The 24829-nt window shown below is 38.6% G+C and overlaps 2 protein-coding genes across 2 annotated transcripts; one reads left to right on the forward strand and one right to left on the reverse strand.

Annotated features, from left to right (window-relative positions):
* Positions 1-1533: 1533 nt before the first annotated feature.
* On the reverse strand, positions 1534-7031 carry LOC120768882. The gene is made up of 11 exons (XM_040095636.1): positions 6793-7031; positions 6084-6726; positions 5867-6016; positions 5621-5807; positions 5323-5565; positions 3967-4165; positions 2563-3190; positions 2359-2508; positions 2112-2298; positions 1807-2052; positions 1534-1745 (listed from the first exon to the last, which is right to left on the reverse strand). The coding sequence occupies exons 1-11, from the start codon at positions 7029-7031 to the stop codon at positions 1534-1536; spliced, it is 3084 nt and encodes a 1027-aa protein (XP_039951570.1).
* Positions 7032-9402: 2371 nt separating this feature from the next.
* LOC120769753 (pickpocket protein 19-like) lies at positions 9403-13061 on the forward strand. Its single transcript, XM_040096916.1, has 7 exons — positions 9403-9647; positions 9711-10350; positions 10411-10560; positions 11963-12095; positions 12238-12291; positions 12418-12660; positions 12724-13061. The coding sequence occupies exons 1-7, from the start codon at positions 9403-9405 to the stop codon at positions 13059-13061; spliced, it is 1803 nt and encodes a 600-aa protein (XP_039952850.1).
* The last annotated feature ends 11768 nt before the right edge of the window (positions 13062-24829 follow it).

A 24829-nucleotide genomic window follows, 5' to 3' on the forward strand; every position in this document is an offset into this window, starting at 1 on the left:
ACACCTCGGCGCTAACGAGTGCACTTTCACTTTAGCGCTGCTAATGGCGCAGCCAGACGATTTTATAGAGAGCGCAAATTACATATCACCTTTAGGCATTTAAAACTCTCTATCTTAATCCTCCCCCGAGTTGTGGGCCTAATTGCCGTGGGTTGTCTTTTACAAGTGTCAATTGTTATTATTTTACAGCCCAGCAATGGCGCTCGAGTTTAACAGTTGGCGCAAATAAAGTTCACATTGCATGTATTTGCCATTATTTGACCTGCGCTATTTAATTTATTGTAAACATGAATAGTTGTAATACAAACACATTTAATTTTGATTGACATTTGATTGCAGCTGCGGCGCTGACAGGCGGCACTCAATAGTCCACACAGACACACAGTAAAAAAGAACTTTATGAGAGTGTGTTGGTGCAGACAGTGAATATGTGTTAATTTGTTGCTCCAAATGGCACGTGTAATGCATATTTTAAGAATACAAAATTACAAAGTGTTTAAAGAGCTAACTATGTAATAACTTGCCGAAATAATATTTTTTTATACCCTGAAGAGGGTTTATTAAGTTTGTCACGAAGCTTGTAACGCACAGAAGGAAGCGTCGGAGACCTTATAAAGTATATATGTATATAAATGATCAGTATGTTGAGCTGAGTCGATTAGCCATGTCTGTCTGTCTGTCTGTATATATACGAACTAATCCCTCAGTTTTTAACATATCGTTTTGAAATTTTGCAAACGTCATTTTCTCTTCAAGAAACTGCTCATTTGTCGGAACTGCCGATGTCGGACTACTACAACGTATAGCTGCCATACAAACTGAACGATCGGGATCAAGTTCTTGTGTGGAAAACTTTCACATTTGACAAGATATATTCAAGAAATTTGGTATAAATTATTTTCTAAGGCAACAATGTAATCTCCGAAGAAATTGTTCAGATCGGATTACCATAGCATATAGCTTCTATACAAACTGAACACATAGTTACTGAAAGAAATGCACCTGTGAAGGGTATATTAGCTTCGGTACAGGCGAAGTTAACGTTTTTTCTTGTTTTATTTGAAACTAATCTGTTAGAACACACTCTAATATAAGATCAGGGATGACTTTTGCTTAGCAAACACTTTTTATTCTCTCGCAACAAAGTTGCTAAGGAGAGTATTATAGTTTTGTTCACATAACGGTTGTTTGTAAGTCCTAAAACTAAAAGAGTCAGATATAGGGATATATGTACCAAAGTGATCAGGATGACGAGTAGAGTCGAAATCCGGATGTCTGTCTGTCCGTCCGTCCGTCTGTCCGTCCGTCCGTGCAAGCTGTAACTTAAGTAAAAATGGAGGTATCGTGATGAAACTTGGTACACGTATTTATTGGCTCCATAAGAAGGTTAAGTTCGAAGACGGGCAAAATCGGTCTACTGCCACACTCTTTCATTAAAACAAAGAAACTCGTTTTAAAGATAATCGATAACCAATAGCTTTTCTTACAACAAATAATTAACAGTATACAGATATTATTGGAAATAACTTTATTTTAGAACTTCTTCTGAGCCCTGTATACATCACGATATTCTTTCAACTTAATTTGCGTCTGCTCGACCCTGGACGGTCTGCGTCTTAGTTGATGTGGTTGCCCTTGCTTCTCTCTAACACGCCGCGGCACGACGACAAAAAAGAAGTAAACTAACTCCACAAGACTTATAAGAGAGCAACCCAAAAACAGACCGGTGGTGCCGCCAAATGAAACTGTAAAGAGAGAGTTGGCTAAAAAATACACATGTAACAATTAAACGTTAGAAAATCGCACCAATCAAATCGATCCAGGTGAAAACTAAAATCGTCTTATATTTTGTAATGAAATCTCGTTCAAAATACACGTCTAAATCAACAACGGTACGGTTCTCCACAGATTCTGAGGGCATAAGGTCCCTCGACTTGATTGCAACAAAATAGCGTAGGGAATCGCAGCTCACATAACAGCTACACACAATGCCCGGATATTTGCTGGACATGTACTTCTCCTGACCGGGTATCTCGAAGTTGACAAGATAGTCTGTGAAAGAAATATTGTTCGCTAATACTATAGAAAGTAACTATTTTAATAAGTTTTACTGTTATATTTAGCCAGGCAAGGGAAATCCACGAGACTGCAGTGCGGATAAGGGCTCGGTGGAAAAAATATGTCCAACGTACAGTTACAATACTTCATGAGGTACTCCTGCTGGCACTGAGAATGGCAATTTTCGAAGCGATAGCGATGACCATAAAGCGTTTTGAAGTCGTCACTATTCTGCTCATCCTGTTCACAAGTTGGTGGAGACATCTTATTGAGAACTAAATTATTCTTAACCCCAAATACCTTAAATACACAACCACGTTCACTGGAAGGTACACGCCTCGTCTCGTCTTCATACTTATTAAGGAAACCATCCAAAGTGAGCCGCGTTCGCGTCTGACCGGGGATATCCATTGGTGTGTAGTACCAGACGTCCGGTTCCACAATCATTACCTGCAAATTGTGAGTAAATTAGCCACAGCTACACTTTAATTGTAAGCAATTCACCGTTATGCCATCAATACCGCCCGTGAAATGTTGTTGTTTATTCAACAAAACCTTAACGGTGAGTCCCGCATACTTCCCACCTCTATTCGTGCGCCAAGGCCACGTTGAGTCATTTTTGTGCCATTTAGGCTTTTCCACGGAATTGAAGGACACGCAGAAACCTAACTGTGAACGGCGCTCCATGAAGATGTCACAACATTTATACGCGTGACTCCGCCATTTGCAGTGCGTGAGGATCTCCCAGCAACGCCAGGCCATAAAACGTGCCACGGCAGTGAAATTGATATAATTCAGTTCATCTAACGGTTGCTTCTCTAACTGTGCGAAACGATCGAACTTACCGAAGGTGAAGGTATCGTACAGTCCAATTATTTCGGTAAAGAGCTCTTCTTTGGAGTTATTGCGATGCGTCGGTAGCAGGAATTTATCCTTGGCCTCCAGTAGACGCGACCAATTAAGCCGATTCTTATTGCAAATCGTTACCTCGGGGTATTTCACTTTATATAATGGAAAGTGTGTGTTCTCGACGACTGTCTTGAATTGTCCCTTCGCAAAGCGTGACGCGAGAAAGAGACACATGCAGACGAGGAGAATAAAGGCGACAACGAAGGCGATCGTGCTGAGAGCGCTGCAAGAAGAATATTAGTATCAGAATGTGCATAGACAAGGTTTGTCCGGAAAGTAATAGAACTGAGTCGATTTAAAAAATTTATTGAACCAATCGGTACAATTCTTTAAAAACTTTCAAAATAGGCTCATTCTCTGTCGATACAGGGCTGCCAGCGCGATGTTCAAGCATTGAAGGCGTCACGATAGGCATTCTCCGGCACAGCCTTGAGAGCCGAGGTGCATGCTGTCATGCGCTGAAATTTTTCAGTCGTCAGTGAGCACTTTTGGGACCATCTTCGCGCACACATTGCGCAACTTCAAGTGCTCCGTCACAACCACAGATTTGGATAAATTTAACATCTGGGCATTTAAACGAATACTTTGTCGACGGTCTGAGTTCAAAACATTGCGCACACGAGTCACGCTGTCAGTGGTTGTCGAAGTCCCAAGTCTCTCAGCACTGTTTTCATCAGCGATCTCTTACCGGCCCTCGAAAAGCCTGGTGCCAGCGAAACACACCATTTCTTGCTAAACCAACATTTAGGTAAATCTGCTTGATCATATCAAACGTCTCTAACGCAGGTGCTCGGAAACAACTGACCATCCGCTCGTTCGTTACATAGGTACGCCGTCTACCGAATCCAGTCACGGCAGAAGAAAATCAGCGCTATTACTTTCCGAACAAACCCTGTATTTGTGTAATAACTATATCGATTTCAAAAGATTCAAGTTAATTTTTTACACCCAAAGCTCTATAATGGTTATAATGGCTATATCGATCTTCTCGCAACTTACCGTTCAAATTTGCTCACACCTGGCGCCAACATTACATTTACGCCATGAAGTGTGGTCTCCTGGCCGAATTCTTGCACCAAGTTGACTAAAACCTTGCACTCCTGCTCACGCGGACTGGACTCCTGCACGCTCACTCTCTTTGCACTAGACAAACCTCTGAAGTTTGAAATTCTTTTGGAGGCGCGATGAGTTTTGAAAACTATCGGTGACAGCATTCTTAGCACAAATAGACTTAAAATTAATAAGCCTCAGATACCTTAATTGAACTTCAGTAAGGAATGAGTGATTATAAAATGAGAGTGAGTACTTGCACGGGCTGTTCCCTGTGGGAAAATGACTCTAGGCAATTGACTGTCCACCGAAAACGGATTTTTGCACGATTTTTATACTTTTGCCAGACCAGCGAATGACCTTGTGCTAATATGTTGGGCGTGCATACTCACGCATACACACACCAACACTTTTGTCTGAATGCCTGATTTGTTATCGTTTGGAAAGTCGGATTTTGTGTGAGTCCTTTGCATTTATGCACGTTTAATTGACATTTGATTGAGTCTAAAATTTTCTGATAAATTTGCACATTTATTAACAACCCTTTTGCACAAAGTCTAAATGAATAACGGCACATGCAAAGCTATATACATAGATATATATATATTCTAAAGCATTCATATATACATATTAATAATTACAAGCACGTGTAAGTAGATTTTACAAAGCTCCCACATTACATTAACGCTTGCCGAAGAGTTTCACTTAACAGTGAATATCCGACACGCGAGTAATTAGGACTCTTAAGCGGCACATTATAGGTTGGTGAGAGAATTTTGTAATTATTACAGTAGTGCTGGTGCCAGTAATTATGTAATAAACGCAGTGAAATAGTATTCAATATTTTATGAAATAATGGAAGAGGTTATCAGACATTCTTGCAAAATTTTCCTAAAATGTGCTGAAAATCCAATAAAGACCTAAAATACATAAGACATCAAAAACAGTTAATTGCGACTGTAGCATTGTCTTTAATTGGCATCAACTCAAATTTGGATCAAAATTGCTAATCAATTAGTTACTGACTTTCTTAAAACCATTTTTATATAAATTTAAATTATTTTCGCTACGTTCCCTGTACGAGCGCAAGGCCGGGCGGCTATATGGCAATTTTTTTGTGCGGTTTACCGTTGTCTATTCGGCTGCATAAGCGGCGCTGCGGCACTTTCACGAGGAAGAAGTATAACAACTCCACAAGACTGACGAGAGAGCAGCCAAGAAAGAGCGCAGTGATGTTGCCAAAATTATCTGAGAGAGGTTAGGTTGAGTTAGCAAAAAGAGCTCAAAATGATCTGCTATACTCACAGAGAAAATCGACCCAAGTGTATACTATATCCGTTTTATAGACGATAATAAAATCTCGTTGGAAATTTATATCCAACAACAGAGTATCATTCGTTTTCCAGCGCTCTTTCTGTTCCAGAGGTCTGGTACGCACCTTTATATTGTAGCGCCACGAGCGACAGTTGTAAAAACACTTGCATACCATGCCCGGATGATTGGTCGTAAAGGTCTCCTTACTTGACTCCTGGAAATATTGAACAAGATCTGCACAGAAGATGATAATTATTCATATTCATTTCTGCGTCTTCGCAACTCTTACGGTTGTGGCGTGCCAAACATGGAAGGTCCACCAATTTACATACTGGGTACGCGCCGATTGGGAAAAATATATCCACAGTACAGTTGCAAAACTTCATGAGGTACTCTTGCTGGCATTCAGCTTGACAATTCTCATACATATAAACGTGTCCGTTGAGTGTTTTAAAGTCGGGACTATCCTGTTCGTCCTACAATATATCGGGAGCGTAAGTTTCATTCAATCGCATTTGCTTAGTTTGTTTGTTACCTTAAAGACGCATCGTCGCTTCTTCGATGACACACGCCTCGTCTCTGGATCGAAGAAACTCATGAACGCGTCGAGGTACACACGTGCATAAACATCTTTCGGTATATCGATAGGCGTAAAGCTCCACACTTCGGGTTGCACAGTCATGATCTATAGAATTAGAACTTGCAAATTCTCATACAACAAAAATGCAAACACACTTTCACTTTTAACTCACCGTAATACCTTTCGAAGTGGTCGAGTACGGCGAATGCTTGTCTTCGTTGAGTAATGTACGAACCTGCAGACCGTGCTTCGAACCACTAGTACCCACACGCCACGGCCATTTCGAGTCCACTTCCTGCTTCAAACGCCCGCTAGACGATTCTATTGAATTGAATGCCATGCAGATGCCCAAAGTCGAGCGTCGTCTTATGAAGATGTCGCAGCAGTTCATAGCTTGCATGCGCCAAACACAATCCGTTAACAGTTCCTCACAACGCCAAGTCATGCTACGCACCACCTCAGTGAAATTGATGTAATTGAGTTCGGTTATCCGCTTATCTGTTAGATTCGCGAAACGATCAAAGTAACCGAAAGAGTATGTGTCGTGCATGGCGGCAATCTCTACGAAGAGCCGCTCATACGAAGTGTTATGATGTGCATGCCACAGAAATTTCTGCTTTACTTCTTCCAAGCGCGCCCAATTCAAGCGATTCTTGTTGCATATAGTCACTTCGGGAAAGGGTACTTTGTAAATGGGATGATTGGTGGAGTATATGGTGGTTTTGAATATAGTTTGAGTAAAGCGATTAGCAAGGTATTGACTGAAGTAAATGAGCAGGCTCAGTGCAGACGCGACACACAGAGCCCAAAGTGCGCTGAAAGAGTGAAAGAATTATAATATTATGGTAGTTCTAATTTTTACGAAAGCACGGAAGACCTACCGCTCCACTCGTCCTGTACCATTGCTTAGTATGCGCTTCAAACCGTGCACGCTCGTTTCTCTACCATATGCAGCCAACTCCTGTTGAAAAATGTCTTGACAGTTTTTGTATTGAGAATGATTACCTTTTTCGATTTTAGAACATGATTTCTCGCTCATTTCTTTGACTTTCACAATGTAAATGTCTTTTTTTGTGTCTCTGTTTAATGGCGGTTTCATATTCGCTTCCAACAGAGACATGATATAGATCGAATTCGCGGTAACCGACTGGAAATTTCTCTTAAAGTTAGAAAATTTACTTAAGTTGGAATTGGTTTCTGGTCTCTGTTCTCTGTGTCAGAACACCAACGAACAATTTCGGTGAGTCTTATCCAATTTGTGTGATATGTTGAACTATTATAAAGAGATATCAAAAGAAAGGGTTAGCTATCATCGAATATGTATCGCTCTTTGTCAAAGACCTCTCCAAATTTGTCCTGCCTAAAACTCGAGATTATAATGAAACTTAACACTATATACTCTTTCTGATTGCGGTCGTGTGCTATGGTCATAAGCACAAAATGGCTAAAATACACATGTTCAGTCTTAAAAAAGAAGGTAGGTTAGTGACCACTGAGATCGCGGAAGGGTTCTTATCGACACGCACAAGTGACTAGTATGAGTTTTAAATAAGGTGGAGTCGGAAAAAATACAACGTTTCAAGGTTTAATGGCTTGCACCTTTCTTTCATGGGTAAATGCATTTTTTCGAAAAGGAAGAAGTCGCACGGTACCATATCAGGTGAATACGGGGAGTGGTTAATGGTTAAAATGTGATTTTTGGTCAAATAATCGTCCTTCGAATGTTGGATTCTGAGCAATTTTTGGTCGTCAATCAATTTGTGCGGAACAAACCGTGCACACACCTTTTGTAAGCCCAAATGTTCGGTCAAAATGCGATAAATCGATGTTTTGGAGATGTTCAATTCCATTTCCATACATTTCAATGATGATTTCTGTTTCGTTGGAATTTCCGGTGATCACGGTTTTGATTGACCCACATGTTGATCGTCATTTATGTCCTCTCGACCACTTTGAAAACTTTGAAACCACTCGTGCACTCAGCTACGGGATATCTCGTTTTCATCTTTCGTGCTCACAATGAAACTACTTAGATCCGTTATCTTTTTTATTGAAATCCATTTAATTTGTCATAAGTTTTTAGTTATAGTCTTATTGTACATGGGCCATATCTAGTTCAGTATCTTGCAGTTGGTTATTGGTTTCCATTTGCTCTGAGCTATAGTTCAAAGTACAGAGCTTTCTTCTGATTTTTACCAGGCGACATGGTATTAACTCCGCCCCGGTTCCGACAGCGTAAATGGAACCGTAAACGGTTGCATCATTATCCGCTACTAAACCACTTCACCCATTCACGTCTAGAGGATATCCTCACACGGAATTGACTACTGAAATCTAACCTTAAAAGTCGGATTTACTTAAGTTTAGCTGTTCCAGCCTTCTAAGAGTAGCAGAACTTGCTGCTACTTTCCGAGTAAAAGCGTCTATAGACAGCTGATGCCCTGCTATATATACTATAAACAGAGTCCTGGTGGCCACTGCATAGGCTGCTCTCTGTATTATATTTAGTTTTCTGATATTATAATGTTTCTTCTGGTCTGGCCAGCAAACCAATACTTCATATGGCAGAACTGGGTTAATGACGGCCGACAGAAATATATTTTCCATACGTATTATTTGAATAAAATTAAAAGAACACAAACACAAGTTAATGGAGATAATAAAAGCTCATAATTACAACTTGGGATCTTCTCTTCAATACTTGTCACAACTTTAATATCCACAAATATTCTAAAAAAATATTTTTTTCACACTTTTAAAGTTTGTTGAACACCAGCGAATCTCTTTCAAATTTGAAGGAACCATGAAGAAAGACCGTTGTTAACTGAAATCAGAATGCAAGAGTCGCTACTATTTATTTGATTATTCCATTCCACTTACAGAGCAAACAAGTGATTAAGCTACTAATACCTTACAAACTCTCGAATTTTGTATGTAAATATTTTTGTTTTCACACGGAATTTTCCTGCCGATGACAAAGCTAAACGCACAATAAAGCTCTAAAATCACAACTGAAAGCATAAGTCAGAAAACCGTTTATGCACCTTGAGGCAGGCGTTGCACTGTCGGCACCACACGTGGCACGGAGACCATGACCTGTTTGAATGTACTCAAAAACCCGCCAACTCAATAGCGTGTGGACAATTTTTGCAAATCTTTGTAAATAATCATATTTATGGAACAAACGGTAAATATTTACCAGCGCACACAGTTACACAAATACACAAAGCACACAGACATTAACTGCTACGCATATTGAAAAACAAACGCACACACACACACTCATAATCAAGTAAGACCCGACGGTCATTGGAAGAGGATGAGACGTGTAAATAACTTGTTGTCATAAGTCTATAAGCCATTGACTAGGCAAACATAGCGTCATGAACAATGGAATGAAACAAAACACAAAGCATTTTCTAGCCAGCCTGGTGAGTTCTAGTTTTGGTTTACTTCCAGTCGAAATCCGACCGCCAATCAATCACGGAAAAATGGTTTATCCAGCACGCTTTCAGGCGCCACAAGCTAACGCGCTGCAGTTGTCCTACTCACCGGGGCATACGCCATTGCCACAGAAGCCGCGTATGATAATACAGCTGCCGTCCTGGAAGAGTATACGACGCACGGCCGGCGAAATCAGCGCCTCCGCCTGGGAGCTGGCTTTCCGCTTCGGCCAGAGCACGACAATTCACGGCGTCAATCGGTTGTTCAGCAGGAACGCCGGAAAGTATGAACGGTGAGTAGCAGAGGTCAGGTACTCCAATTCGTTTAGAACATCCTCTAATTTTTTATACCACAGCTGCGTCTGGTTCCTCACCGTTATGCTCGCTCTACTCGGCGCCATTTACGTTAGTCTCTTGCTCTCTGATCGCTTCAGCGAAGGCCGTTTAGAAACTGTAGTGGATAGCACGCGTTGGCCCGTCTATCATATTCGCTTTCCGGTAGTGGCCATTTGCAATTTGAACCAACTGAATTGGCAAAGACTAGAAGAAGCCAAGCGTCGTTATCTTGAGCCCGATACGACACCGGAAAATCAAGAACTTTTCGAGCGTGTTCTTGGCAGTTTTGATAACATAAAGTTTGCCGGTTTTGAAAGTTTTATGAAATTCAAAAACATTTCTCTTGATTCGTTGAATTACATCAACTTTACCGAAGTAATGACATTTATGACTTGGCGTTGCGAAGAATTATTAAGTGAATGTATTTGGAATCATTTCCCCATGAACTGTTGTGACATCTTCTCTTTGCGACGCAGCAAAAATGGTCTCTGTTGGGCTTTCAACACTTTGGAAACGGATGAGGGACGACAGCGCCAAAAGGTTGATACGCTGTGGCCTTGGCATACAGGTGCCGCCGGTCCGCGTAGTGGCCTCATAGTGCGCGTAGATGTCAATCCAGAGAAACAGTATCCCAAAAGCACCAACAAGAAGGGTGTAAATGTAATTGGAGTAATGGTTTCATTTAAATAGATACGGAAATAATTAGTAAAGTTCTTTTAGGTTATGATCGTGGAACCAACCGTGTGGCATAAGGATCCAATGAACATACCGGAAAATACGCACACAATGATAGAAGTGGAGCCCGTCGTTTATTTCTATGACAATAACACGCGTGGATTGGGTTCTAAGTTGAGAGAGTGCATTTTCGATGTAAGTAAAAGCGAGAAGAAGCTTTAGTAAATTTTTTTATACGAAATTGTGTAGGACAATAACTTTCCTTCTGTAGAAACCCATTTCTAGATAACTGTCAATTTCTTTTCCCAAGAGAAACCCCATTTTAATCCGTTACGTATAGTAAACCAGTCAGTCGTGCCTATGTAGCACTTGTAAGAAGGTCTATAAGTCTTCTTCTTCTTTAGTGGCGTAAACACCACTTCCGAGATTATAGCTTAATTAACAACAGCACGCTAGTCGCTTCTTCTTTTCGCAATGTGTCGCCAATTGGAGATTCCAAGCGAAGTCAGATCCTTCTCCACCTGGTGTTTTCAACGGAGTGGAGATCTTCCTCTTCCTCTGCTTCCGTCGGCAGATACTGCGTCGAATACTTTCGGAGCTGGAGTATATCTCACACAGCTCATCGTTCCATCGAATGTGGTATTTGCCGTGGCCACTGCGCAAAGTACCATAAATCTTCCGCGGAATCTTTCTCTCGAAAACTCGTGACGTCGACTCATCAGATGTGGTCTTCGTCCATGCGTCTGCACCATATAGTAGGACGAATAGGGTTAACCATATCCTGGTTCTATGCTTTCACTGCCATAATTTTAGTATGTTCTGGGCATCAGTTACTAGACCACCTCCTTGGGTTCTACAAGAGTATGCTTCAGTCTTGAAACGTTCTGTTAGTCGCCGCACCTTTTCGTAGAATTTTCGAGAATCACCCCTGTCGGCCAGCTTGTCAGGCTTTTCGTACTAACGCATTTCGGCCTCTCTCCTTTTTAGTATGAATTGCGTCTCACATCCCTCTTTAACTCTCGGTATCTATTCCATCCCACGTGAGTTGTTGTCGATTGTAACGTTGCGAGGTAGGCAGTCTGCTTTCTGTCCACTACGACACGGCAGCCCATGCGTAGATGACAATATTATCTATATCTGCTATATGATGTATATATATACATCTTCTAAGAGGATTATACCCCGATGTACTTCAATATAACCCCGATGCAGAATCGTTGTGAAGGTAGCGAATTGGTGAATAGACTCAAGGAAATTATTGGACTAAATTTGACTGAAAGTTCTGATCTGTAGGCCTCCCAAAACTGGAGAAAAAACGCAGACGGAAGAAAAAGTTTTTACTAATTAGTGGCTTCATCATCTATAGATGACTCACCAAGCTTTTCGGAAAAATCATATTAAACTATGCCATGTTTTTCTTAGTCTTCTGGCAGATATGCAGTATTATTCGGTGTAATGTAGATTCAAAGATATGTTTACTCGATTAAAGGAAATGAAAGAAACATAGAGAGACACACTAAAGACTGAAATTAAAGTGATACTGCAACTTTGACCTTAAAGTTTAATTTCTTTCATTGCATTTCCTACCACGCAAAAGGACGAAGGGGGCGCTAGAAATTTTCGCACACTTCAAGGTTACGTTTATATGATTGAAAATTGCCAATCGGAGTGTCATCAACAGTACTTGGTGAAGTTTTGCAATTGCACAATGGATCTGCTATTTCCACCTGGTAAGCACGTACAAGTCATCAAGAGCGCCACTCAGTCAGCCATAAAACACGCACTCACTCATGCTCATTACTAGTATGTGTACATCATACTCGCTTTAGTGTAATTTCCCTATTTAAAACCAAACTTTACTTGTGTTTTCAGGACCCTATCCTAGCTGTCGCGCAAAGGACTTGGTGTGTTTGGCGCAAAATAACGGTAATACGCTGCATTACCTGTACAATAGTTTGCAGCTCCACACTTACCCACTCACGCTCTTCCCATCTCAATTTCGTTTCCTCTTCCACTCTCTACTTCTCCTTCTCTCTACCTTCATATTTGCAGAACACTTTGTGTATTCACACAGCGCGGAGGAGGAATTATATGTGCACAACTATCACGAGGGCATGATTTGTGAGTGTTTCCGCAATTGCTTCTCGCTCAACTATATGTCGGATGCGCGTCCATCATTTCTACCGCCGGAAACGCGCGGCAATCACTCATATATCTTCTTGGATGTACATTTCCGTTTCGAGACAATGATGGTTTATCGCACAAGTTTAATCTTCGGTTGGGTGGACTTGATGGGTGAGTTGTTGGCGCAACTCTCTCTCTTTGCTTGTTTAAACTGCTTTAATTTGACGCTTTCAGTCGCCTTTGGTGGCATTGCTGGTCTCTTTCTCGGCTGCTCGCTAATTAGCACCATGGAGTTGGCTTACTTTCTGCTCGTCGATCTGCCTACCTTTGTGCTTCAAAAATATCGCAAAAATAAGAGTAAAATGCAAGATAAGCGACGTTCTGTTGTTGGGCCCTTGGAGCAGTTACAAGTGAAAAATAATAATTGGAAACAAATTCAGCAGTTTAATATGAAAAGCCAGCTAATACAACCACAAAGCTATGAAAGTCTTTATAGCAACAGCAAAATAAACAAGAAACTGCCGCTAATCACAGACTGGCAGAACCCACCAGTCGCTAAAATACACTACTAAAAAGTTTATAAAGACTATAGATATTTGTTGTGCAACTTAGTGGAATTTAAATGCGGAAATATCAAAAAAATATGTAGCTTAAAATATATGTAAATGTAATGAAATCTGTGTTCGATTCGCCATTTTTCTACTCGCGCTCTTGGCACAAAATTTACATGTAAAAACTGCAACAAAGTTATCGTGTTGCATTTCACGAGTTATGAGGATACCTAGACAAAATACTATTTTTTTCATTCGCTGCAACAGTATTAAGGCATCATTATTATTTTGGACTCTTTAGACCAGTCTAACTATTGTGAGTGGTTAAAATTACAAGTTTATTTAAAAGATTTTTTAAATCATGAGGCTTAACATTAATAATAATTTATTATAGAAACGAAACTAAAGAAAAGAAAAAACAAAACTCAAAAAGAAGTATTTCTCTCGCTAAAAATAGCATAATTGCGCATGCGCCAGAAAACAAGTCAGAACAGAGTTGCACGTCAAGTAATGTCCGTTACTTTCAACATCTGGTTTGTTCTAGTCACTACTCTCCAACACTTGGCGAATCGAGAGGAACTAATAAAAAAATATTAAAAATAATTATGGTTAAATTACCAAGCTTATAACTCAAAAAAATCAATTAAATGTGGAATAAAATGTATGATGCGTCATTTTAAGTTAGATTCAAATTGGTCGAGTATAAACATTATTTTGTCCAGGAAAAATGTAAACTCGTTTAAATATTTAATTTTTTAATCATTCGCATCACATTTTTTCCACGTTATACTCAATGTTCTTGCAAAAATATACTAATAAATAATTTTATGACAAGATGTAGCAATAAATGTAATATTGGTAGTTTAAATGTGTGTCCTGAATTGGGATATCTCCTTTACTGGATCCATGAGTAAGTAGGATTGAATACACAAATGCATATATACTAGAGTGATTAAAAAAAAATTTACATATCTAAAATATTTTGTAAACGCTAATGTGTTTGGTCTTATCAAAAGCAGATATGTTCACTAGGGTGGGTGAAAAAAAGTCGATGGTTTTTTTACCGCTTCGTACTCTGAAAATTTGGTTGATAAACATCTCTAAGAAGGCTGTCCAAGTATAAGCTCTAAATTGTAACAGGAGGGTTCTCCGCTTAACGTTTTTATATATTTTTCTTATTATCAGATAGAAAAATGTGTATCTCGCTTCCATCTACTTGGAAAAATATTTTGTTCCTTAAGAAATTGAATGGTCTACAAAATGAGCTTCTATGGTTTTTTCATAAACTTAACCGTTTCAAAGAAATGAACAGTTGAAAAAAAAAAATTTTAGATACCAAATAATCATAGTCTTGTAGGAAATATTAGGTCTCCAAAAATTGTCTACATAATTTTTCCAATAAGTTAAGCGTTTAACGAGTTACATACAGTTAGAAGGCCGAGAAAAACGATTTTTCCATAATTTTTCCGATAAAACTCTAAAATTTGGAGATTAAAATATTTATACACATGTTATGGCATTTTTTAACTGTATTTTAAGACTTAGTACTAGTAAAATATTTATTTGGAAAAGAACTACAGCTGATCCCCGGGAGCTCCTCTCAAAAACGACGTTTTGTGGTGACCACTATATCTTTGAACTGGGTCTTCTTAATAGAAGGAATAAGCAAAATAAAATTGTTTGACAAAATGGCGGTTTCTCAACAAAAAAAAAACGATTTTTGTCCAAAATATTAATTCCAAAATTAATATACATTTAATTAATTAATAAAAATTTCATCGGTGAGAAAAAATCTTCGATTAATTACTAAAAAATATTTTGTTTAAATTTTGGCTTTGTACTTCAAAGCGCTGAAGCGCTTTTTTCAAATTTACGTGTAACTTCGAAAATATTTACCGGAACAATATGAAGTATACTGTGTATATACGAGTATGCACATTAAGAAAATAGTATAAAATATCGATTTTTTGAAAATCCTAACTGTATATAACCACTTAAAAAATCTTTTGCATTAAAAATTATCGTGAAAACAAAATATATATATACAATTTCAATCCAATTTTTCAGAGTACCAAGCAAAATAAAATAAAAAGTTTTAGCATCTAATAGTTGGATAGAACAGCTTTCGTAGTACTAATGGATTCCAATAGCTCATTCATATGCTACTTTTTGGTTGGCAGCTGTATCCTTCTAAGAAGATAGGCAGTACCTTGCTTCTACTCATACATTGCTTTTTCAAGGTCATCAACCTTAAAGATAAGTTATTCTTTAGCAGATACATTAACAGTAACCTAATTTTTGGCATTATCTTTCCCTCCCTGATTTGTTGCCTAACTTGGTTACAAGGATTGGTTCAGCATTTGCTAAGCTCCTACTGACTCGAGTTTAAAGAGGCCACAGTTAGGCTGGAAATCGGAATGAGTCGCTGCCACTTTACTCCAGCTCTTTTTTGTACCCGCTAACATGGTACATACCTGAATGTTGTGCTGTTGAGAAATAACGAACACTCAACTACAAAGTCAAATTTTGGCTAGATATCTCCCAACTGCAACAAGGATGAAGAATTTCCACTCCATCTCTGCGACAGTCGCGACCCCTGTGGTATCTAGCCCTTAAAGTTGAAGCTACTGACTCTGAATTTCGGTAGTAAATTTTAATAATTTCGACTCGTTATAGAATCGTATGTATATCTTTCTATGATGAAATGGCAAACCTTACTGAAGACTGAACTGTCCAAAAAACGGGAAAAATATGGCGTCATTTACTGTCCATATCGGTCTACTTTTGTAGTGTCCCTATTGAAAAACCCGTTGACGCCCCCTGGGAGAACTCAACCCAAGAAGCTCTTAATTTATCTAAATCGCCAGTATCTTATCGCTATAGCATATAGTTCCATACAAACTGAACGAACTGTAAGGAAAACTTTTCCATTTGCGGAGATTTATTCACTAAATTTGGCAAGGGTTATTAAGACAAAGATAATGGTGTAAACCATTCAGATCGAGTCACTATAGCATATAGCTTTCACAATGAAGTTGTTATATGACAACTTTTTGATTTCAATGAAGTTAACGTCTTTCTTGTTTATATTCACATACTTGAATGCTTAACCTTAACAATAAATACAAAAAGTTGCAAATTTTCGTTCGATCCAAAATTCCACATATTTGCTCTTTACTGTCGCGCTGGCTGCCTGCACTGAAAGTCACTCCTTGGCTCAGCTGCTAATATAAGCACACAAAGTAGCTGTAATTTTTCAAAATCCACTCAATTTGTTATAACTGTAATGTTTCACCTCCTCTTCAGAGTGAACATGCTAAACAAACACAGCAATTGCTGCTGCTGCTGCCTGAGCTCGCTTACTTTGATTAGCGTCAATTGATGTGCATTGCTTCACTGTTCGAGAGCTGCTCGGCGAGCTGTTCGGCGTCATCTACCTTCGTTTTACGCTCTGCCGCTTGTTGACAACTCCATTTGGCTGACATTGTTAATCAAAATTGAGGTTAAAGCGCAACGGAGCGTAGACGCACAAGCACAAGCGCACTAACGGTTCCTTAGACGTGTGTGTTATGTGTTTGTGGAGATACATATGTGTGTAGGTGCGCATACTTATAAGGAAGCTTGAATTTGGGAAGACATCTAAATTAACATCCCTTGGGGGCGTTGTTTAGTACACGCCCATAAGAAAATGTTCACAATGTTGCAGCATACACCCACCACATGTATGTGTATGGGTGTTTCTGCAGTGTGAATGCTCGAAATGCTCGTACACCTTAAAATATGCTGCTCTCCATGATTGCTGTTGACCATAAAATGTGTTGCAATTAACCTTCTGGTCGCTGCTGGCTACAAGGCACCGCCACACTAACAAACCCATGCATCATTCATGTGGAATCACAAGTTCACGAGAGCGCACCAACATTTGCACATGTGCACACGGACACACACACAAATTGATAGTTTGTTGCTGCAAATGGCTCTAAGCGTTAGTGTCATCAGCAAAACATTGTCGCCTTAACTATTTTGGGGATTTTGGGAATAGAAATTGTCTTAGTTGGCATGTTGCAAGAAAGCTTTGTGGAGGGATTGGAAAAAAAATAAGATTAGCTTGCACAGTTTTAGGTGCCAAAGAGCAATTTCTTAGGAGGTATGGATGAACAAATTTAAAATGGAAATGCGAATTGCTAATTTTAGTGTATTAGGTGCCTAAAATTATGATAAAACTTCAGTTACTACATGAATAGTGATTTTAAACAAATTTTATTCAGTTCTGGACACTTTAAAAATCTCATTGGTCTCTTCACAAGAAATATACTCTTTTGGCGTATGCGCTACAATCATCAGTCCAACAGTTGAAGACGACAAAATCTAGAATTGTTCAACGAAAAGTACCAACAAAGCGAAAGTATGAATTATATGCAGACTTACTTTGTAAAAATAGTCAAAACAGCTCAGAAATCTGAGTCGACACCCCAGTTGAAATAAAAAACGCAACCTCCAGGCAATTCCACACCACATTTTCACCTCACTTACTGCCTTTTTTTACATTATTCACTTACTTCCGCTGCCTCGGGTAATAATAGCTGTGGAAATGTGTAAATTTTGGCGCAAAATGCAGTCGCGTGGCGCATAGTTTAGCATAGTTCTAGGCGTCGCGCCAAGTACGGAGTGCACTGGCTTACTTATTGACTCGTTAACGTCAACTTCAGCACATCACTTGCTGGTGCTGTCTGTATTTGATGGTACTCCTCAGGTTTTTATAGCATGCGAGTAAATATACAAGCAATATGTATAATATCGCTAAGGTAACAGTGGGGTGTGATTGATGTAGGAAATATTTCTATAAAAAGTAATTCAAATTCCTTCTAAGCAAATCTCAAAAATTTTCATTAAATCACATAAAGTGTGCGAATTTTACGTTGGGTTTTGTTTTAGAGTAGATCTTCGCGCCAAAAGTTATGTTGTATCTCACTTGAACGGCTGTGAAAGTTGGTGCTTTATGCCGCCCAGTAACACCTAAAAGAGGATCATGAATCACCAGCTCTTCATGGATCGAAAAAGCGTTTTGCGTTTGCCACAAGTTGTTAAGGCGGTTAATATCAATCCCAACTACTTTGCAAGGTTTGTCGAAAGTGTACCCAACGTGATATATCAACCACAGTCTGGCAAAAGGTGGACTGTAGAGGAGATAATTTTTAATGAATTCACTTCGCCTTGCTCCATACAGAATTGGCAATATGCATCCGACAAAATATTAACCGTACCTGATGTGAGCTTGCTGGACAGAGTCCAGTCAGAAACCGCATAGGAGATTGACTTTGCTAAGAGAAAGTAATTCAGCAGACATTTTGCAAATCACTCTTTCCTAAAAGAATCTCACAGCGGCACAGCCCCCTTTGTTTGGCGACACAAGCTCCTTTTACGAAACTAACGATTGATTTAAACGTCCAGGGCAAAAGCACAAGTGGCAACAAAGCACCGACTCACATTTAAATCGGATGATAAATTCTGGGTCCTTAACAAGCTCACCGGTATGTAATATCCGGCAATTTCATAGTGACCGGGCATCTTATTCATAGGACTTCTTACGGTTCACTCTCGCTCAGAAGTACTATATCTCACATCCGCACAAGTGTTTGTTGTTGAGCTTACAAATCTCACAGGTTGTCCAAAAGTCCAGAAGTAGAGCGCAAGAGTACAACGGATGATTCCGGTGATTCCACTGTAACCGACCACTCAAACCAGTCTAAGTCAAATGATCTCTTACAGTTCCATCTAAGACTGACGGATCTCGCCGTCACAGAAGTTCTAGTTGTTTGCCAGAGCTCACGGGTGATCCAAAAGTCATAGAACATAAGAGGACAACGGACCACCGACTTGCTTACAATCAATTACGATAGATTAAATTTTCTAAAAACAAGTAATTTCGAAGAGCTATTACGGTTCATTCTGCCCCAAAAGAAATTCGACACCGCACAAGTTCCGGTTGTTGAGTTTACAGATCTCACGGGTGACACAAAACTCCAGCACCGACTCCCATCAGGCTCAGCGACGTTGTAAATTTCGGCACCTAAGCAAGTCTAAGTTAGAGTACCTTTTAGAGCTCCCTCTAAGACAGAAAGTTCTCGCAGTCTCACAGAGCAGCGCTTACAGTGCTCACAAGTGATCCAAAAGTTATAGAACATAAGAGAAAAACGGACCACCGACTCGCTTACAATCGAATAAAACTCTCTAAAGCTAAGATATTGGGTTTACAATTTTCGGCTATATAACAGGTACTCAAAGAAATCCAATATGGAAGAAGTCTGACGCAACTGCCATTGAGGTATAGACTGATAAGAAAAATAAGAAATTATGAGAGAAGACAAAAGGCTAATAATTTTGTGAGAAGTAAAGAGAGCGTAATGGAGAGAGAAAGATTTATGTATGTGTGCTTCAATTGTGGTTCTTGAGTTGCGAAGATATTACACTATGGAGTGTCCGGGAGATAATATTATATACGATAGTACTACAGAGGTATTTAGGATTGCGCTGCGACCCATGTTCTACATAGTATATATGATAGTACCATACTTAGGGCGCTGTGATCTCTTGAAAGACTCAATATTCCACCGAAGATCTGAAGGTTTCGGAGGGGGAATATTTCAAAAATGCTGCCGCTGTAGAAAGGCAGCATTCACGATTCACATTACCCGCTAAAGATATGTACCTCTTTCGGGATCACGCCTATTATTTAACTTTAATGGACTGGCGAAGCAGTATGCCTACGTACTAAACTCTTAACTCCGGCTACTTTAGCTTGTATTTGGGCCTGAGAGAAAGCCGTTAGACGTTACTTCGCAGGAAAAAGATCTGAGGGAGTAGCATACTTATTGTAAAGTTTTCACTTCAAAACGATGGCAATAGTGTATCTCAGAATAATCTCTGACTTTTCTAGGATATATCACTCTCTGATGCCCAACGATTTCGAAGCGGATTTTTGGAAGAGATAATGCAATAGTTCCGCTCTTCCTCAGTCCCTGAAGTTACAACACATAAATACGGAATAAAAATCACAAAGTCACTTCTACAACAACAATAACAATAAGGTTTATACACGGCTGCATGTGTTGACAGTAAAACTTGATGAGCTGACATTTGACGAGTAAAATAGGAAAATTCGGTCACACAACGCCGCACAGCAGTAGTTGGCAACGCGACGTAACGCGATAAACGCGCGCAGGCACAAAAGCAGATGCAAATGCAAACACAATAAAAGACGTTGCGTGCTGTAAATAGCGAACGTGCAGCAAAAACTCCCGTTGCTCTTGTAGTATTAGTTAAAGTACCGTTATGCAGCCGTGTGCGCGGGAGAATGCAAATACGTGAGCACTCGGCGCGCAATCGAGTCAAATTGAAAGTTGACAGTTTCGTGCAAATTTTGCCAAATATTTTATAATCAAATCAATTGTATGCGTGTTTGCTAAGAACACGTGAGTGCGTGTGTTTGTGTTGGGAAAAAAATTGTTTGATTGCGAAAAATAAAAGTGCAAGCAATAAATGTTGTGCTCACGTGTGACACGTCAAGCCGTCAAAATGTTTAAGGGTATCAATGAGCGCTGTAATGAAAACCGTGTTGGAAAATATGACAAATAAAATTCGTGGCGCCGCGAATGAGACGAAATTAGTGCTGACAAAATGCATGAAAAATGAAGGAAGGCAACTTTTGGAGCTGTTACCGCATATAATCGTACACTCTGTGGCTTACATCAAAAGCCGTTAAAATAACAGTAAGCGGTATGAAATAATTGAAGGCAAGTAGTCGAGTTCATCTAAAGCGGAGCGTGTATATTTTTGCACCAAAAAAAGTTCACCGCAGAGAGCAATCACTAGAGCGTGCCTTTTAAGCCCATATAGAAGATGGGTACGTTTTCATACATATATTTGTATATGTGCGTATATCTCCTTTGGTTTCTTGCCATTATCGGTGAACGCGCATTTTGAATTTTAATAAACCCTCAGCAACAACAGTAACAAGCAGCAGCGAACTCCCGCAGTTACTCGAATAGTTGCCTTAATTCGCCAATCCCGCACAATTACCGCTTTCGGTCTGTTTCAAGGTAAAAAATTTGCACGTACCGTATTCAAGCTTACAGCAACAACAAAAACAAGTTGTCATAAAAGCATATTAAAAATTCATAACGTTGCGCTTTAGCAACTGCGCTGCGTGCCTCCCGAAAACAAGGCAAGCGACGCACACAAATATTAAACTTTTTTTATGTACATACATGTGTATGTATATATACTTGTATATATATATATATATATGTTTGTTTGTATGAATGTATGTGTGAAACAAGAAAAAACCTTGCAACGAAGAATACCCTTCACAAATAAAAAGTCTGTTTGGAAGAATTTGTATTTGTTCAGTTGGTTTGTATGGCAGCTATACGCTATAGTTGTCCGATCTTAACAATTTCTTCGGAAGTTATACGTTTGGTTTTGAGTATGATTCACGTCAAATTTTGGGAAGATACCTCGTCAAGTAAAAAAGATTACAATACAATAACTAGATTCCCATCGTTCAGTTTGTATGGCAGCTATATCCTGTAGTGATCCGATATCGGCGTTTCTGACACATAAATAACTTCTTAGAGCGTAAAAGACGTGTGCAAAATTTCAGGTCGATATCTCAAAAACTGAGTGACTATTACGCGTATATACGGACGGACCGTGGAACATAAGGACATGGCTAAATCGACCTCGCTCTTCACTTTGAGTTTTTCTATATATACATACTTTATAGGGTCTTCGACAATTTCTTGTGGATGCTTAAGCTTCATGCAAACTTAATATACTATGTTCAGGGTATCAAAAGCGCAGTCAGAAAGTGAAATGCCGTGCAAAACGCTGGAAAGCTAAAAAATTGGCAGTAAGTATCTACCTATGCTTTTAAGCTTTCATCGCAGCGACAAAAACAGTTTAAATAAAATATTCGTATGTACTATACATATGTATATGCCATAAATATATTATGGTGAGGAATTATAACGGCAGAAAAAATTCATTTGCGATAACCCAGTATAAAAGCATACAAAATTGGAAGACCTCTTTGACAGTACAGATTTCAGAACTACTTCCTTTGCAAGCGAGGACATTTAATATACAAATTGCACAAACAGATTGATATACTGCATGCTGTATATTTCGCCAATCATCATCATCGGTGATTCAAAAACAAAAAAATACCCGCGGTACAAAGCCTTCAAAGACAGTCGAGAAATCGTTGAAGACATACCTCGTCCTGGACGAACTCTTCAACAGATGAAAATATTAAAAAAGTAAAGATATGGTGCTTGAAAATTAGGTCAGGCAAGTGTTACGGAGATGACAAGAGTGCTCAATATCTCTCTCGAGTTTATTCGAATGATTTTGGTGGATATTTTGAGTATGAAACGTTTTCTTGCTCGCCTCGTTCTTATACAAGTAAAACTGATTTTTTATTCATACTTTCAGTCGCAGAAATAATTATTTTTTCATAAAATATATCCAATAAAAATTACCAAAACAATTGCTCGGCTCACTAGTTCTACTTTATATAGACAAAAAGCGGTTACAAAATCACTAAATTTACCTCTTGCACACTCCACCGAAGCTAACACTTCCTTCTAAGAAAAGTTAAAGCAGTACTGGTAGAAGAATCACTAGTTCCTCAACAATTAGGAACCAGTCAATTTTACTACTGGTTTAACAATTATGCCCTATGTTTTCCCCCCGACTCTATTTTGGAAAAAGCGTAGCAAATTTCGTGGCAATACGCTGCTGCCACAGTCATGTGCCACATGTGGCAAGGAGCATTAAAAATGGGAATATGTTTATACATACACATACAACATATATTTTTACTTGCAAGGTGGAAAAGCGCAACATAAAAGGAGTTAGTTAAGCGTCAATTGCCGCATGAAAGTCGGAGAAGTAAAAAATATTAAGGAAACATAAGGAACAAACAAAAAAAAACAAAAACCAAGTGCTGCCACGAACGTTAGCTAAGCAAATAAAAGTTAAGAAATCACAAGCTCAGTCTTTACCCTTAGCTGCCAACCGCACGCCCATTATGGCAGCTGGTTTTTTTTACTATTCCGACGTTTTTGGCTTGCGTCAACTTAAGCTTGGCAACCGGCGAAAAGAAAATCGGTTGAAAAGGTAACTTTGATTGCTACACTGAGTGCGGAAGAGATTGGCAAGTTGCTGGGGCGGTTCATGGTAAAAGAATACACACACAAAATTCGATTATTAAAATGCGAATGTGGTTTAAAGCTGAGACTATTTGTGTTTATTTTTCGATAGATATATTTTTGCTACAAAGACTAAGAGAACTACAAAAGTAATAATTTACTCCCAACCACAGCTGTTTTATGAAGAACGGGCGGAGGAAGCTGTAAGCTAGACTAATATTTTAATTTTTTTTCTAATTTTTAGTTTTTTATCTCCAATTTTTTATTTATTTCTATTATACTCTGAACAGGGTATATTAAGTTTGCCACGAAGTTTGTAACACCCAGAAGGAAGCGTCGGAGACTCTATAGAGTATATTTATGTATGTATATAAATGATCAGTATGTTGAGCCGAGTCGATTTAGCCATGTCCGCATTTTTTTTAATAATAATTACATTTTTTTCTCAATTTTTTTAAATTTTATTTTTTTTTAAATTAAATTTTTTCTTAATTTTTAGTTTTTTATTTCCAGTTTTTTTCTTTTTTTAAATATATTTTTGGTTCATTTTTTTTATTTTTGATTTATTTTATATTTATTTTGATTTATTTTTATTTTTTTGTAATTTTTTTTTTAATGATAGTTTTTAGCATTTTTGTATTTTTATTTTTGTTCCAGGTTTAATTTAATTTTTTTAATTTATATATTCTATTTATTTATTGTATAATAATTTTTTATATTTTTTTTAACTTTCCACATAAATTTCTTCTAGTAAAATTAATAAGTCTCAGATAAATCTAGAGATGTTTCATTTGTGGCGAGATCTCTCCACCTATCAACTGACTTTTTGCATATGTCCAGCGCACTTCTAAAAAAACCCCATCACTTCATAAGCTAGACGATGAGGCGAAAGTCGTGTCTACGTAACTGAAACGGAACTAGATTTCCATCCGATCAAGAAATATCTTCTAAGCAACATTCATGAAATTATTTGGAGTATATTTTAGAATTTGATCAAATTTGACCCGGACTGTTCCATTTAAACTGCGCACGCAAACCGAATCGATATACTTTTTAACGTTTGTATGAAGTTTCAACACCACTTCATTTGTGCTTGCTATTTTATCAGTTTATCTGGCGTTTTTTATCTTCGAAAACTTATTAAACAGCGAATTTGCCTGAAATTTTGTATTCCGAGTAAAACCAGTACTACAAAATGATATAAAATGTTGCAGAAGTATTTTCGGGAGTCTAAGAGAGAGAGAGAGATGGAGAGAGAGAGCAGAGGGCCTCTACATCTTTTATGGATTGACTGAACACATTTTGGTTATTGTCTTGGCTATGAAGCGTGTCCGTGCTAGATTCGGCAACAAAAGACATAACTAAAAATCTGAAAACCGACGTCATTTAATCGAAAAGAGCAAAATTCGCTGAAGCCATTGAAGCCATTCCAACGAGGCTATGAAAATTTATATATACATGCACATATATATGAAAAATTGGATAAGTTTAGGTCAAATTTGTGCAAAGTCAAAAAATCTGAAAACTTGTTGATTTTTCTTATAAACATTAACCTTTTCTGTGATTATACAGATT

Source organism: Bactrocera tryoni, chromosome 2 (assembly GCF_016617805.1).
Source record: "Bactrocera tryoni isolate S06 chromosome 2, CSIRO_BtryS06_freeze2, whole genome shotgun sequence".
NCBI lineage: Eukaryota > Metazoa > Arthropoda > Insecta > Diptera > Tephritidae > Bactrocera > Bactrocera tryoni.

What these genes read in the sequence shown, in the direction of transcription:
- LOC120769753 (XM_040096916.1), top strand. Translation starts at nt 9,403, where the DNA reads ATGGTTTATCCAGCACGCTTTCAGGCGCCACAAGCTAACGCGCTGCAG. An exon ending in GGATCTGCTATTTCCACCTG is followed by an intron (nt 12,096 to 12,237) that starts GTAAGCACGTAC and finishes TTGTGTTTTCAG; the next exon opens with GACCCTATCCTAGCTGTCGC. An exon ending in CGGTTGGGTGGACTTGATGG is followed by an intron (nt 12,661 to 12,723) that starts GTGAGTTGTTGG and finishes TGACGCTTTCAG; the next exon opens with TCGCCTTTGGTGGCATTGCT.
- LOC120768882 (XM_040095636.1), bottom strand. Translation starts at nt 7,031, where the DNA reads ATGTCTCTGTTGGAAGCGAATATGAAACCGCCATTAAACAGAGACACA. An exon ending in GGTACAGGACGAGTGGAGCG is followed by an intron (nt 6,727 to 6,792) that starts GTAGGTCTTCCG and finishes TCACTCTTTCAG; the next exon opens with CGCACTTTGGGCTCTGTGTG. An exon ending in CACCTGGATCGATTTGATTG is followed by an intron (nt 1,746 to 1,806) that starts GTGCGATTTTCT and finishes CTCTCTTTACAG; the next exon opens with TTTCATTTGGCGGCACCACC.